General features: G+C 35.2%; 2 protein-coding genes across 2 annotated transcripts; both read right to left on the bottom strand.

Annotated features, from left to right (window-relative positions):
• Positions 1–292: 292 nt before the first annotated feature.
• On the bottom strand, positions 293–5074 carry ABA1 (zeaxanthin epoxidase (ZEP) (ABA1)). Its single transcript, XM_048098406.2, has 16 exons — positions 4503–5074; positions 3666–3828; positions 3499–3573; positions 3173–3273; positions 2963–3078; positions 2459–2670; positions 2222–2313; positions 1994–2108; positions 1795–1898; positions 1601–1646; positions 1449–1513; positions 1289–1375; positions 1155–1209; positions 991–1079; positions 644–731; positions 293–566 (listed from the first exon to the last, which is right to left on the bottom strand). The coding sequence occupies exons 1-16, from the start codon at positions 4970–4972 to the stop codon at positions 486–488; spliced, it is 1959 nt and encodes a 652-aa protein (XP_047954363.1). The 5' UTR covers positions 4973–5074; the 3' UTR covers positions 293–485.
• Positions 5075–12031: 6957 nt separating this feature from the next.
• MAP1D (methionine aminopeptidase 1D) lies at positions 12032–16294 on the bottom strand. Its single transcript, XM_048115421.2, has 10 exons — positions 16096–16294; positions 15280–15349; positions 14629–14857; positions 14213–14374; positions 14080–14121; positions 13870–13941; positions 13601–13680; positions 12841–12938; positions 12683–12730; positions 12032–12361 (listed from the first exon to the last, which is right to left on the bottom strand). Exons 1-10 carry the CDS (start codon positions 16199–16201, stop codon positions 12216–12218), a joined length of 1053 nt encoding a protein of 350 aa, XP_047971378.1. The 5' UTR covers positions 16202–16294; the 3' UTR covers positions 12032–12215.
• Between the last annotated feature and the right edge of the window lie 404 nt (positions 16295–16698).

Raw genomic sequence — 16698 nt, 5'->3', positions numbered from 1 at the left:
TGAACAAATGAGTTGATGAGAAACATTACCCGATGATATTTATCTTGCACAGAGTGAATAGAAGAAAAAACGGGATATTCAGAACTTTTATTGGCAAAAAATCAAAAAATTATGAAAATATACATATGTTCCTCTAATTTCAACTATAGACTTTATGGAGTAGTTTCTATCCAGACTATTTTTATTCTTTTTAATTCACTGACGGTTATACACAACCACGCTAAGTGACTCGAACCCCGACTTATTAGTTGGCCTAACCAAAATTAAGTAATAATGGTAGAGTCACAACACAGACGCTAGAATCACACATACCATTGTAATCATCATCTATATACATGTATTGCTATTGCTAATTATGATCACAAAATCCCAACAATCAAACATTAGGATTCACACATAAATATGCTGTGGTCAAAATCTCGGCTGGCTGCTTCACACTGCCGCAATCAAATCCTGTACAAGTTCCTTTTCTTCAACCTGAGCTACTATACTGCTTGCAGAAGTTCATTTCCGTCCTTTTTCGTCGTCTTGGGAGGATATTTCATTGCCTTAACACGAAAAACAGCCTGCGCAGATGGACACCGAGATGAATAAATAACCCTGACATATTCGGATGGGGGCTCATATGAGGCCAACATCATACCTTCTTATCAGCCCCAAACTCTATCACATCGGTAGGCCGAAAACGAGTAGGCAGGTTAGGGGAGACACGATACCGCCTGCCTTCATTGCTGCCAAATAAACATGTTTTAACATTATCAGATTGCCCGGACTTTCATCTCATATTACACGTACTATCCCCGTTGTTCACTTAATAGTCGCATCGTATAGACAAATTAAACCAGCTTCGGGGGATGAAGTAAGCAACGAGATATGTTATGCTATATCTGTAAATTCGGGCTAGGAAGGTCATCATGGGATTAGAGTTCGGGCTATAATATAAGAATAAAGTCTCTTTTATGAGAATAAGCACGAGATTGAAGTCCTTACTCTGAAATCCAGGTCCCATACTCACTCCTCAAGTCTGTCAGGTAAAACGCGCCGTCTTTGCAACTTATACGAGCATGCATTTTAGAAACCTACAATCTTCTGTTGTTGAGAACACAAGCGGTAAAGGTGAAGTCGAAACATGTTCAACAAGGGAAGAGTCTCACCTGAGCTGATGGTATAGCTATTGACACTCCTGGAAAGTCCGGATGCGGTACACTCCTAAGATGAGAAAAAAGTTACGCGCTAAACCCTAAACCATAAACAAGTAAATGTGGACTGGGGAAAGATGTATGCATACCCGATCAAGCAAGGGTTGTTGTCATCTCTGTTTAGGAATATAGTCTCAGATGCTACAGTCGAATCTCCAATTGGAAACAGAAACCAACTGGGTACGAAAAGTGAAGGTGAGCTAATCGAATGGAGATAGAAGTGTTCAAAATATGGGGTAAAAAACTTACTCTGCATCGAGAGCTCGCTCTAAAGCATCATCGTCTGAGAACCATTCCCGTAGCTGGTCACTAGCCTTCACGACATGCAGAAGAACAAGTTAGCTATTGGAAATTGCAACGTATCAAGAAGAGCTATTTTACTAGTTGTTTGAGAAGCCCACTTTGTCGGAAAGGCGGCATTGCGGCATTCTCCCTTCAAGTTTCGAGCTGCAAAGTATACAAATAAGTTGTCTGAAAACATGTAACTGAACAATGGAGAAAAGTGCATACTAAATCTATAATACTTACGAAGGCGAACATCGTTTTTTGAACAAATAACTGGATACTCAGTAAAACCAAAGCGAAGGAATCTTACCCGTTGCCACCAAGAACCCAACTCAGCATCAGAGGCATACCGATGTCGATGAAGAACCTTCCCCCAACTCTTCCGGGATGCGGTATTCTAAATTGCGTCAGGAACTGCAAAACAGAGTACAAAATCCTGTCAATTTTAGATAACCATAAGCATCGTCTCTCATTCCCTGATATGAATAAGCAAAGTCAATGTTTCTTACAGACAACGGCCCCAGCCCAACTCCCAGATATGCCTTGTAAGTTGATGCCATGATCGCAGCCATTCTAGCAAGTCCATGAATGATTGCAACACGAAGTTTTCGAGCATTCTCATAACTGAAACAAAGCAAATCTAAGGGACAGTCAGATTCTTGTATGGTTTCAGAGCATTTTTGTGTCTACATGAAGGGGGGACGAGTGCTTCTGAGGATGAAGTTATAAACTCTTGCCTCCTTAAAGAAGAGACTATGTCGACTGGACTTCCTGACTCGATGCTTTGCCTTGTAGCCTTTTCAAGCTCGAGTGCAAGTTGATATCCGTCCTGGAAATCATTCATCGTGACATTAAAACAGATATACCAAAAATGCTAAAGTGATCAGAAAAGCTAACAATACTCAACACTTGTTTTTCAGATCAAATTTCAAGATGCTTTCGAGTTTAGGAGGTTTTTGCAGAAATGGGTCTACCTCAATGGCCATGCACCCTCCCTGGCCCAAGTTCGGCTGCATTGCATGGACTGAGTCTCCAAGCAACGTCACACGACCCTTTCCCCAAGAAAGTATTGGAGACCGGTCATATATGTCTCTTCGAAGAATTGCTTCTTCGTCAGTGGCAAGCAACAAATCCATAACATTATCACACCAACCTTCAAATAACTTTAGCAACCTTGCCTTTTTACCTTCAGAAACAAGAAAGCACATAAGGTGCACCAATCATGGAGAAGCACACATGCACGCTCATAAGAACTGTCACTCTTATTCATGACAATTGTTACTTTTATTCTAAATTGTTAGTTTTAGATCATAGTTGTTGATTTTATCCATAACAATAATTCGGACTCGTTTGGACGTCTTCATGTCTCAATCTTAGAGCAGAAGTATTCCGCATTGGCTTAAATTTCATTGATGCAATAACAAATGTTGATTCGAAAGCAGCAGTTGATCCATGCGAAAGCAATGAAGCATATTTACCATTTTCATCATCAACTCCACCAGGTGCTTCGTTGTAGAATGCATACCACTGCATCTTCCCACCTCCCACATCTGAGGAAACAAAGTATTGTTTGTGGCCCAGAAACACGCGGTACCTTCAAAATAGTTGATTTGCATAAGCCTCGTGCACATCATACACAGAGCAGGTCGGATAATATAGACGTGGAAACATTTGACACGAAGCCATACCCTACTGTCTCAATGTCAGCAGGCACAAAATCTGCTATTCCCGTGTAACACGTGTAGCCAGAGTATATCGGTTCAGTTTGCCCGAACAAGTTCTTCCTCACCTACATCAAAATCATCACTCCCACTATCAGAAAAAAAGGGAGAGAAATTTCTGGCTATAATTCTACAACATTACTAAAATGTAGTGGAACTTTCTTGAGAAGTATCAACTGAACGAATCTTTGATTCGATCCGACATATTCAAAGCAATACATGCCAAACAGCATTCATCTCTGACAAAACTTGTTTAAGCATTTGTACTGATAAAAAAGCAACGAAGAATCTACCTTTGACCATATCCCGTCTGCACCAACAAGAAGATCACCTTCATAAGACTGTCCGTTTTCGAGTTTCACAGTCACCTGAATACAGAATCAACAACTACTCTTCAACCATCAATGTAAGAAGAACTTCAGCCTCATGGATTAACCACACAACAACAACATCAGATTACCTTTTCACCATCATCGACAAAGTCCATGACATTGCTCTCGTTCATGATAATCTCGGGCCCAACCGCAGAAGCGAGGATCTGTTGCAAAGTCATGCGGCTGATGACTCTAGTGACCGGGAGTCCCCTCTCTGCTGCAGGGGTGAATGTATCAAACTTGACGTACCTGATAATCAACTCTATCATTCTATTGCACATTAAATGAGAATGACAACAGCCTTTTCATATGGAGCAAACAGGGGTAATTACACCATATATATACAAAATATTTCACTAATGTTTCAAATTAGTACAAAAAATTTGAAGTTAGAATATACAACTGGGTGAAAAAGACAATTAAATAAGTTTTGGTATATTAAGTATTAAGAAAATTGATTTTTACTTGTCTCATCACACCATGCCTACTAACTAGTAAACATTAGAGATCCTAATTTTTTAACATGAACTTATATAATACTAACAAATTAGGGATATGGAGTGAATAGGATGAAAATAAGAAAAAGTTAGTGATTTTTGACTGATTGCACTCATTTGAAACACTAATAAAAAAATTTGTATGATACTCCCTCTCCCTCTGTCTCAATAAATATGAAACATTCACTTTTTAGCACTGAATTGATTTTATGTGAGTAATGAAGAGAGAATAAACTAAGATGAAAAGATAGAGACATGCTATTTCCATTTTAGAAAACGTTTCTTTTTTAATTAGACGAGACAATAAAAAAGAAAAACGTTTTATTTTTAATGGAACGAAACGGAGTATACGCTAATTTAAATTTTTTTATAATAATTAGAAATATTGGTAAAAATTCCAATATTTGAAAACTAAGAAAAACATACCAGTTGCCGGAAATCCCATCAACCAAGCCGTTAATCCGATCGCCGGTGATGCAGCCGGTGTTCAAAACCTCCTCCGCAACGCCCATATCAATGGCCTCCAAAGCCGCCAAAGCGTTGCTCTGTATCTGAATGGGACCCCTATACTGCCCCTCCCCTCTAATCGCACTCAAATCCCTCTCAAAAACCACCACATCAAACCCTTTCCTCTTCGCCGCCAACGCGAAAACCAACCCGCCAATCCCGCCTCCCGCCACCAGAATCCGCAGCTTCTTCTCCGCCGCCCTCGAGCTCAGCTCCTTCGGAGCTTCCGCCACGCTAGCTCTCACCGCCGCCGCTTTCTTCGAAGAAGCCCAATTGCCCTGCTTGCCCGAAACCCTGCTCTTGCCCGGGGAGCCGCGAGTTTTTGTCGGAAAAAAACTCGATCTTGGCGAAATTGCGGCGGAGGGATTGTAGAGAAGGGATGAAGTCATTCTGATTCTTCCAAACTAAATTGGAAATTGAGAATTTTCAATTGAATGAATGAATGAATCATACGTGAAGGAAGAAGAATGTCTGTTAATTTTATCATGGAAAGAATGAGTGGGGCCGGGGCAAATGGGAGCCAATCTATTGTAATGAAGGAGGTGAAGAGATGGAGATTTCATTGCCATGTGTCACTCTGATGTGGCGCGGGTCTGCAAATATCTTTATTTCGTGTCTCTGTGGTCACCTATTTTTCACAATTTTTTTTTAATTTACTTTTACGCTTCAATTTTGGTGTCGTTTAAATTTTGAATACGAGAATTTCTTCTTGGTGATCTTGATTGATCCTAAATCATCCACGATTTATTTTGGTGTATATATATACCAAAAGTTGAATACGAGGATCACAATTTCTGCTTTGGTGTTCCTAAATCATCCACGATTTATATACATATTTATATACGAACTTCAAATTTAATCCTTGTAAAATGCCCACAAAAAATAGTGTCATTTCCAAAAATAAAAGTTTATCTATCATACTTTATCTATTTTTTCTATCGTCTTTCATATTTTATCTATTTTTTTCTCATTTTTTCTCTTATTTTACCTACTTTTATTCTAATACTCTTTTATTTTATCAATATCTCATTAAAATTCGTGCCATTTATAAATGAAACTATTTTTACTAAACAAAAAGGAATGTATTTTAACTTTCAGAATCGAAAAAACATCACAATATGTATTTGAATTAGAAAAAATTATTATTTAAAATTATTATTTTCGATTTATACTCATGAGACCTAAAAAAAAGAATATAACAATTTTTTTGTCATTTTCTCTCATATATCCTTTATTTTCTTTCTTACGCGACTTTTCTTTTCTCTCTTTTGTCTTCCTTTTTTTCCATACTCAAATCTCCATCCACCAACAAACTTTCTATTTTGCCTCTCGTCTATTCACCAATAAATTTCTCATTTATCTATATACTGCTTCATCTCCATTATTTTGAAAATATAATACTTCATCCATCCCTTAAAATTTGGCACCATTTAATTTGGCACTGGTTTTAAGAAATGTAATAGAAAGTAAAAAGTCAGTGGCATGTGAGTCCTACTTTTATATATTAATTTTAAAATAAAATGTGAGTGAGAATGAATTAGTGGAATATAAAGTCCACTACCAAAAATGATAAAAGTGAAAATGACAAATTTTTAGGGACGAACGAAAAAGGAAATAAGTGACAAATATTTAGGACATAAGGAGTAATAAATAGTTAAAGTGGAGAGAGTAAAGTAAGAAAGAGAATATATACGAACGACAAGACTCTTTCTCTACATTGTTTTCTTTCTCTCCACTTTAACTACTCCCTCCGTTCCATAGTAGTGGAGGCGTTTCTTTTTGGCATGAAGATTAAGAAAAAGATGTGTAATGTATTAATAAAAGATTAAAAAAGTAGGAGAGGGGCAAAAATAGAGAGAATAAAGTAAGAGAAAGAGTAAGTGAGAAGAAATGTGTTGATATTTTACTAAAAAGAAAAATGACTCCACTACTATGGAACCTAACAAAATGACAAAATGATTCTACTATTATAGAACGGAGAGAGTATTTATTATCATTTTCTCAAAAGAGTGCAAAAAAGAAACGACTCAAGTAACGTGGGACGGAGGGAGTACTACTTTTGGTAGTGGACTCCATATTCCACTAACTTTATCTCTCTCACATTCAATTACAAACATAATATAAAAGTAGGATTCACCCTTCCACAATATTTTCAACTCACTTTCTTCTACATTTTTTGAAAATCGTGCCTAATGAAATTTGCCCTTGTATTAATGGACGGAGAGAGTATGATATTATTTAAATAATAATTCATTTTTCTTAATGTTATTTTGGGTAGCATAAGTACTTCCTCCGCCCCACATGAATATGTAATCTTTCCTTTTTAATCCGTCCAACAAGAATATGCACTTTTCAATTTTGGAAATTATTTCCTCTCTAATTAGGTGGGAACACATTTCCCACTAACAATACTTTGATTACTTTTTCTCTCTACCTCTTTCTTACTTTACAAATTTTGCATTAAAATTCGTGTCAATCCAAAATGCATATTCTTTAGGGACGGAGTGGGAGTAATATAATCATAATTGTTCGACTCAAAATTATGTTATTTTCTTCAAAAAATTCCATGACATTTATGTTTATCCAATTATATTATACCCCCTCCATCCCCGATTAAGAGTCGCACTTTTCCATTTCAGTCTCTCCCCAATTAAGAGTCACACTTCATTTTTACCATAAATAGTAAGTAGGTCTCACATTCCACTAACTTTTTCAACCAACTTTTCTTTACATTTCTTAAAATCCGTGCTCGGTCAAAGTGTGACTCCTAATCAAGGACGGAGAGAGTATAAAATTACATCATACATGTATTAAATCACATTTGCATAATATTGAAGTATTGAATATTTCCAACTCAGTATGTATATATTTATTTATCAAAATAAAGAGAGATGTTCTGAGAATGGGGTAGAGAGGGAAAAGAACACTTTTATGGAAATTAAGGACCTCAGTCCTCAAATGATAATTTTTCTAATTCGGAGACATTTGGCAATATTTTTTATAATCCAAGGACCGAAAAGGTGTAAATTGCATTTTGAACAAATCAAATTTTATACGCACAACAAATTTGCTTTACGATTTATCAAGTGAACAAATTTGATTTCATTTTATATACAATTTGTTATGCATACCAAGTCTGGTTCACTTTGTTTACAAGTCTGTTTTATTTTTGCAAACTTGGTGCATAATGTGCATTGTACTACTATATATCGTTTTTTACTTTTCCATGGAAAACCATGATTAAAACTTCTGTTAATCATACCAATCTTCCAGATTATACGTAGTATGAGTTCCTAACCTTTTGTTCTATTTTCAATGGCGGAACCCAATGCTCTCCACACCCTTCCTATTGATTCACCTCTGGATATCAATAATGGAACTCCACCCTCTCCTGCTGATTCCTCTCCTCCTGATTCACCTCTGGATATCAATGATGTCGTCACCGGAATGAACTCCATCCCCTCCTGCTAATTACCCTCTGAATATCAATTACGTCGTCCGCCCCCTCCTACTGATTACCCACCTCACTCCTTTCCTCCTTGACTTCACAGTTCACACCATTCCTACTTATTTCCGACCTCAATCCCTTCCTAGATTCCTGACCTCAATCCCCTCCTCCTGATTTCCCGAAGAAGAAGAAGAATAATGGTAAACTCCCCCAACTGTGGATGCCAACCCCAACCTCACTCCCCAAACTATGGATACGGGTGGGCATAAATACCAAAAATTGGTATATCAATTGTATTACCGAAAAATACCGAATTTTTGGTATACAGTAATTTTCGATACAGTACAATACCGCATCGTAAGTTTTTTATTCGATAACGGTATGAATTTTCTTATACCACGGTATACAGAAAATATTATCGGTATATGCTAGTATAACGAATATTACCGATATATACGAGTATTACTGGTATATATTGCCGAATATAACGAATATAAAATTATTGCCAAAAATTTAACGAATTCATGAGTATATGTTACTCAATGTAACGAATATTACCAAAAATATTACCGGTGTACCAGTAGTCTAAAATATGTAGCAAAATCAATACTTAATCCTTTAAATATTGAACCATTATTTTGTCAATGAATCAATTGAACCTTTTTATGTTAAACATGAATTCAAAAAAAAAAATATTTTAGATCTTTTGGTCACGTTTGCTCAAATAAGGATAAAAGAAAATTAATCACTATAATGGATTAGAAGACAAGTTAATTAATTCAACTACTCACAAGAAAATTAATCACTATAATTGATTACAAGGCAAGTTAATTAATTCAACTACTCACAAGAAAAGTATTTATTTTAAATACTAAAAAGTATTGTATAGTAAATATAGTCTGCACATTAAAATTTATATTAATACTCCAAGCCAAGAATTAACTATTTGAATAGTTGATGTTTATTTATTATGTTGTGAAAGTTAATTAAAAACTTTATGTTTCTATATTTATTCGATTAGTAGAAATTCAAAATGATCAAAACTACTGAATTTTGACAGAGGAATATGTATAAGTGCACTTGAGAAAGAAACATAAAACCATTCCACTGGATCAAAGGACCTATTAATATCTTGAACAAATAAACGTGCTCCTAAGTAAGAATTAAAGATATAAATAACAAGTTTGTAGTTTCATTTTTATGTATTCTAGCAAACTATATTGGTAGATTCTTTTATAGAATTATAGTTTGAGTACATAGTAGCCAAATTCTGCTTTGAGTATAAGTGGGAGAAAATGTGTGAATGTGTAGCACAAGGCCAATAAAGCGGTTGGTATACTCGAAAGCATTCTTTGAGTATAAAGCAGGGACGGATGTACATGCATTTTACAAGGGGCAAATGCCCCACCTCAAAAAAATTCATTTGTGCTATTTTTATCACTATTTTTAAATTTTTTTAAATACCTTTATAAAAGCCCCTTCTAAAATCCTTAAAATGTCTTTATATGGAATTTTTCCCCATTTATATAGAATTTCTGGCTCCGTCCCTGAGTATAAGTGGGAGATTGCTGGGGTTTGTATATTAAAAGATGATTCGAGTGTACATGCCTTGTACAGTCAGCTTGTGCATGTATACAAGAAACGTCACGCCCACTTGTTTACCTAATTATGAGAATAAATAACACACCCTTCGTTCCATAGTAATGGAGTCATTTTGCCATTTTGGTACGTTCCATAATAATGAAGTCATTTCCCTTTATAGTAAAAGTCAACACATTTCTTCTCATTAACTTTACTCTCTCTTATTTTATTCTCTCTACATCTCTCTACCTTTTTCATTTCCTACTTTCCCCTTTCTTTACTTAACTCACCTAACACAATTTTTCTTAATCTCCGTGCCGAAAAAAATTGCCTCCATTACTATGGAACGGAGAAAGTATAATATAACGACTTATTTATTGAAATACAAATAAACAAGTCTAAGACTTCTTACTAAGAAGGTTAAAATAGGACAATCTAATGATTTCTCATGGGTTCTCTAGTAGGGGACTTGACCAAATTTAGTAAGAAGAAAAACGAATTCATAACCTAGATAGGCTCTGGCTATCTATTGGTATGATTGCAGTGTTTGTGATAATTCTCTCTTACCTAAGAATTAGTTTATTGTTGTTAATTACTCCCTCCGTCCGCCATTAGGAGTTCTATTTCTTGGTGGCATGAGTGTTAAGAAATGTTAAGAAAAGTGGGCTGAAAAAAGTTACTGGAATAGGGGTCTCACTTGTATATACTAGTTCTAAATGAAATGTGAGTAGAATGAATTAGTGAAAAGTGATACCCTATTACCATTTATGATAAAAGTGAACCGAGACTCCTATTCGCAGACGGATCAAAATGGAAAAACGGGCCCTATTTTCGGACGGCTCGATGCCTATTCTGTTCCTTTTGTGGCATTTATCTACGAGTGCTACTCGAAGTTTGCATTCTATTTGTTTGGCTCATTTTCTGACACAAGCACTGTTCTAATAAAAGTGAACCGAGATTCATATTCGCATACATATCAAAATGGAAAAACAGGCTTTCTATTTGCGGACGGAGGGAGTAGTTTCTAAAAAAAAAACACTCGACTATTCTGCATGAAAGTGTCATTTATTTATTTTAATGCCCATTTATTTAACATGTTGCACCATTAAAATTTAATATACTTTTTTATATAAATCTAAATTATTCCATCCTTTCAACACTTGTGGAGAGAAAATTATCTCCACTGACAACTCATTTAATATTTGTTAACATAATTATGACACCATAAAAAGGATTACTTGAATTCTTTTGATTATTCTACAATAGTTTTAAAATCACTTCCTTTCTAAATCCTTAATACCTCGCGGTAGTTTTACAAATTAGTGAAGATTTTTCCATTTAACTCTGTATTTATTATTTTTCCATTTAACTCTGTATCTATTCTTACATGTACTAATACTAATTTTAGCATTTCATAACTATAAAATATAAGTTCTAAAAAAAAAATCATAAACAATTTTAAAGTTTTTTTTATAGATTAACTCCAATTTGATGAGTTTCTTCTTCTTAAAAAAAATTAAATTTGTCGGCTAGCTGATCACAATAGCGGACTAGCCGCACACCAGTGGCTAGGGCGCTGGCTAGTCCACTATTATGGAGTCTCTTATTTTATACCTCCTTCTTCTTCTTCTACTCTTTCCATTTTTCTGTAAATTAATACTCCCTATATCTTTAAAAAATAGACAACATTTGAAATACCACTGATTTTAATGCATGATTGATTAAATAAAGAAGAGATAAAAAGAAAAAATAATTGGAGTAGTATTAACGAAAAATGAGGCCTATCTTGTTCCTTCCACGTGCTAAGACATGAATTTTCTTCGTCCAAAAAAATTGAAACTCATGAGCATTGCCTTTTTTTCCATCTATCTCCGGACATTAAATTGCAAACAGCCGACATCAATATTCAAATCGAAAATTAAACAAGAAAAAAGTAGATTATTCAAACTCCGGAGCATGATGAAAACTCGTTTGATTGGTTATTTTGTTGTCCTAATGTTCTAGGTAGGTAGCTAATATAATTGAAAAAATCATTCAAATATTATTCCTATGAGATCTTGGACAAATACACTTCCCGAATTTTCAGCATTAGTACCATATTTATTATGTCATTCAGTTAGTTTCTTTTACATCTAATGAAAAATATGATTCTGATTATAAAATTAAAATAGAAGCTAAATTAGTTTTATAATTTTTAAAATTGAAATTATATACTCCTAACTACAAAGTCAAATAATTAACCAAAAATTATTACAGTAACATTTATTCCGAATAGAATTCCATTGTAAATTGTGCTATCAGACTCGATCAAAAATTTTGAAGGGGAAAAGCAACAAATGGATCTACTTCCCCATGGTTTCCCGACTGATAAAATAAAAAAGAAAAACATTGAAGATGCCCTAATCTTAGGGGCTCAAGAAAAACAAGGGAAATGAGTTCCCATTTCATGACACACTCACCATTTTTACATGACAGATTAACGTACAATTGTGTACCATTTAAACAATAACAAATAGTAAGATTTATAAATAATGTTTTCTACCGCATACCACCAATGTTTACCGAGATCTCCTGCAATCAAGATATGGTGAAGGGGGCCTGGATCAGCATTGAGTTAATATCTCTGCGCCATCCTTGGTTACTAAGATGGTGTGCTCGAACTGAGCTGAGAGGCTGCCATCCTCTGTTACAACTGTCCATTCGTCGTCCCACATTATCGGGTTGATGCTTCCCAGTGTCAACATTGGTTCTGCAAAACATGATTCTGTGTGAGAACGTAACCTGCACTTTAGTCTCCATATAAAGATGAGGAGACAAGAGTATGATACATTCTTGACCCTTCAAGATTACTTGGATATAAAAATTTACAAATGCATCTTTGTAACATAATTATGATTTTTAGGCAGACGAGACAGAATAGCCTTGAAACCGAAATCTCAAACAATGCTCCGGGAATATTATTTTTTTTTAGTTGTCTTTAAACAGCGGGTAGCAGAAAAAAAAAATTATCTGTAAAATTCTGCATCACAACAGTTGATCTTTTTAAGAGTAAGAGTGACTTGGATAATACCGATGGTGAAGGTTTGGTTTAGAACCATACGTCCACGATCATTATTCCCTGTATAAACCAAAATCAATCAGAAATCAAACGTAGGACAATTTTATATAACATATGTTGTAATCCACAAAAAAGTAAGGAATTATTGAAAGAAGAGCAGAAGAATCTACTGTAATGAAGAACCACAGGAGCACTGTGGAAAACTCTTCCAACTCCATGGCCAACGAACTGCTGGACAACTCCATAACCATGTTCATCTGCATGGTCACTTTTAAAAGAAAATCAATGCAAAGCAGAAAATATGAACATAAATTATCATTTTCTCTCCTAATGTGAGTCAGTAGCCATCAGATGTGTTTGTTCCTTCCATATTTCAGATTGCTCAATTAATTAGACAATTAACATTCAGGTACTCATGCAAAGATAGTCATTCAACTTTCATGTTTATCTCTGATGTGGTCCTTATGAGCAATATTCAATAATTAGTTTTAATCTTTTATTTGGTTGAGTTCTTTAAACTCTGTAATAAAATTCCAGAAATAAAATACTCCCTCCATCCCACTTTAAGAGTCCCGGTTAACCATATTTGGATGTCCCACTTTAGGAGTCCCGGTTGAAATATTACATAAATGGTAATAGGCCCCACATTCCACTAACCTTTTACCACTCACATTTTATTATAAAACTAATATATAAAAGTATGACCCACATTCCACTATCTTTTTTCACCAACTTTCTTTTACACTTCTTAAAGCCCGTGCCGATCTCAAATGGGACTCCTAGAGTGGCACGGAGGGAGTAACACAAAATCGAAGGATCAACCGAATCATATGATAGTTGAGTGACTCAATTATAATATGCACAGGTATAGGCATGATTATATTGTATAATACAGTCAACAGGAAAATTGCGATATAACAGATGTCTTACTGTATTGTCTTGCCAATTTGTTTAAATTCGACTCCTGGTGCACATATTGATATTGCCTTGTCAAGGCATTCTTTGGTCACCTATCACAAAGCACGGTTATCGGTCAGAAAGTAATGACTCAAACTCTCAACGGCAAATAATGATAGGACAAGCTTTGTCATAAACAACCTACACAATGACTTGATCAAAATAAACAAAATATTAGAGATGAAACATATTCTTTGAACTAAATAGAATAAAGATAAATAGCACCTACCAGGCAACCCTACCTTAACTAAGCTTATGGCCTCCTCACTGACTTCTCCAACAAAAAATGTTGCAGATGTATCACCATGATAACCCTGCATGTCAGTCAATTAGTCAAATGCACAAAGACTCTATCAAGCAACTTAAAGGAATTCAGGGTTCATTGAGAGCGTATTGCACAGAGAACTAGCTGCTTCAGAAACAAGAGAAATTGGGGACAATTATTTGCTTACATTAAGATAAACTGTAACATCAATGTTGATAATGTCACCATCCTGCAAAGCCACAAGCCAGAAATCTTAAAGTTGCGAATTTCACACATAAAAAGAAATACTATTTCGAAGCTAATGGTTCGCTGCAACAAACCTGAAGGGCCCGTGAATCTGGAATACCATGGCAAATGCACTCATTCACTGATGTGCATACACTCTTTGGAAACCCACCATAACCAAGGGGAGATGGATATGCTCCATTGTCAATAATCATTTGATGAACTGCTTGGTCAATTTCATCTGTTGTGATGCCTGGCTGCCAAGGGATGACAATAAACTGTAAATGACGTCTGGTGCAAAGCTAGACCAATGCATGATTGAATTTATATATGTACCGATTCAAGGTTCCTAGTCCTTAGAGATAGTAAAAAAAATGTCACCAGTGTAATAGAAGCATTCATGAGAGTGGAAAAGAGGTAACAGCAGGACTAGTTACTCGAATTCGAATTGAAGTCTTGATGGGCCTGGCAAGACAGATCATATGCAAAAAGTAAATGAACAGAAATGAACCTTCACTAGAGTTCCAGCATGCTGAAGAACTTGTGCAGCAAGCCTCCCTGAGGCTCTCATGCATGCTATCCCTTTCTCGTTGTGTATTTCAGGCCCACTAGCAATTCCAGGTGGTTTTCTAGATTTCACATAAGGAGGTTTTGGTATGTTATCGGGGACTGGCCGAGTGGGAGATACTGTACCGGGTTTTAAACGTTGCCTTTTGCTATCAGCAAATTCTTCATTGTTTCTGCTAGGAAGATTATAAATTTAGATCAACAGCAAAAAAAGAAGAAGGAAAGCCACTGTAGGGGTAGTATACACTCACTAATTATTAGTAACAAAGTGAGTGGTTTTAGCAATAATCTATAACATATTCATCTTATTGCAGAGTTAAAGCTCTAAACAGGGCATGCTTTCAGTATATTCTTTCAAAGAATAAATTTCGCATAGATTCTTGTTATAAATTTAATTTAAATGAAATGAGAAACTAAACGATGTTTCTCTGCCCTCTTAATTTATAATTCATTACTAACATACCCCCAAAACAATATATGAACTAGTAATACTCAAGAAGGAGCTAATTTCCAATCTATAGAATAAAGTCCACATGTTTTTTTCAGTTAATGTGTGCTTAAATACTCTGAATTTTGTAGAAACAGGAGAACATACCCTCTGTTAAATAATAAATTGGTCAATCCAGAGAACGTCCTTGACATTTTCATTGAAACATGTTCCCTTCCTGCTCAGAAATTCATTATGAAACCAATGTTGGTAGTATACTATCCAAAAATATACTTCTCTTGCAAAAATATGTGAAACTAAATAACCAAAATCTGAAACAACCAACTTCAACAAGGATAGCAACATAATATGACTTGAAGAGGTTTATAAAGGAAAATAGAAACAGCGAATCCTTGGAAGCTGTACGAGTTCATTGTAAACACACATTAAGAAGTGGCACATGAATAACAATCTATACGAAGAGAAAGGTTCAAGGCTAAGTGGCTAACATGAAACTCGACTATGAAAAGGAATCGGAAAATCCTTGGACGCTGTAGCATGAAATTCAACTTTCTACTAATGTTAAATCATCAAAACCTCAAGCAGAATAAAAACTCTCAATTCAGTACTAAACTCATGACATAATTTTCCAATGAACTATTCACACTCAAACATCGATCCAGTGAATTAACAATAATTAACCATACCGTTTTTATGATGTGAGAGAACTCGAATGTAAACTGTTTCAGGTAATTCTAATTATATAGCACTACATGTTGCAGGATGAGTAAATAGAAGTATCGATAGAACATTTGATAAAAATAAATTAATAACTGACTTGAAGCTTAAATAAATCCAGCTCTGTCTCGATTCAATCGAGAATTTATCGGATTAAACTTGAAATGCGAGGCAAATAGATATCGGATTCCAATAACACAACAAACGAGTTGGTGAAATTAGTAATTGGAGGTGAAATTAAGGAACCTGGATTGAAACGAAAGAGACGGTGGATTGAATGGGAGGGAAGAAAGCGGCAGTCTCCAAGGAAGGTGGATATTAAGCGAGGTTGAATTGAAGTGGCCGCCGCCATTATTTCCTTTCTTGCTTGGCTTCCTCCACAGCTATATCTGTTTTAAGATATTTTTGCGGCACTGGTTTTAATCTTCACCGCGATTTTAAATGAATCTAAAATTAGATAGTCCCTTCCGACCCAGTAGTACAAACGAGTATAAATTTCATTCTTCCCATCGAATCGAAGATGACTCACTTTTGTTTTTGGTTTATCCCAATTAAGATAATTCATTATTAAAAATAAAAATACTTTTTCTTTTTAATTTATTTCATCTCTCTTACTTTACTCTCCACTTCATATACAAAATAAAGTTGCATAAATTATTATGCCGCTCAAGGAAGTGGTCATCTTCCTTGAGACGAATGGAGTATTTTTTTAGGCCAGTTTCAATATGAATTAAGAGTCTTAATATGTCATTTATGTCCGTCCTCAATTAAGATTCATGTTTCACTTTTATCGTAAGCGTAAATAGACTTTACTTATATTTCACCAACTTGTTTTACTTATATTTTATT

This window comes from Salvia hispanica, chromosome 2 (assembly GCF_029641045.1).
Source record: "Salvia hispanica isolate PSC_SH4W2 chromosome 2, Shi_PSC_v1, whole genome shotgun sequence".
NCBI classification, from domain to species: Eukaryota; Viridiplantae; Streptophyta; class Magnoliopsida; order Lamiales; family Lamiaceae; genus Salvia; species Salvia hispanica.
This window is presented reverse-complemented; position numbering and strand designations above follow the sequence as displayed.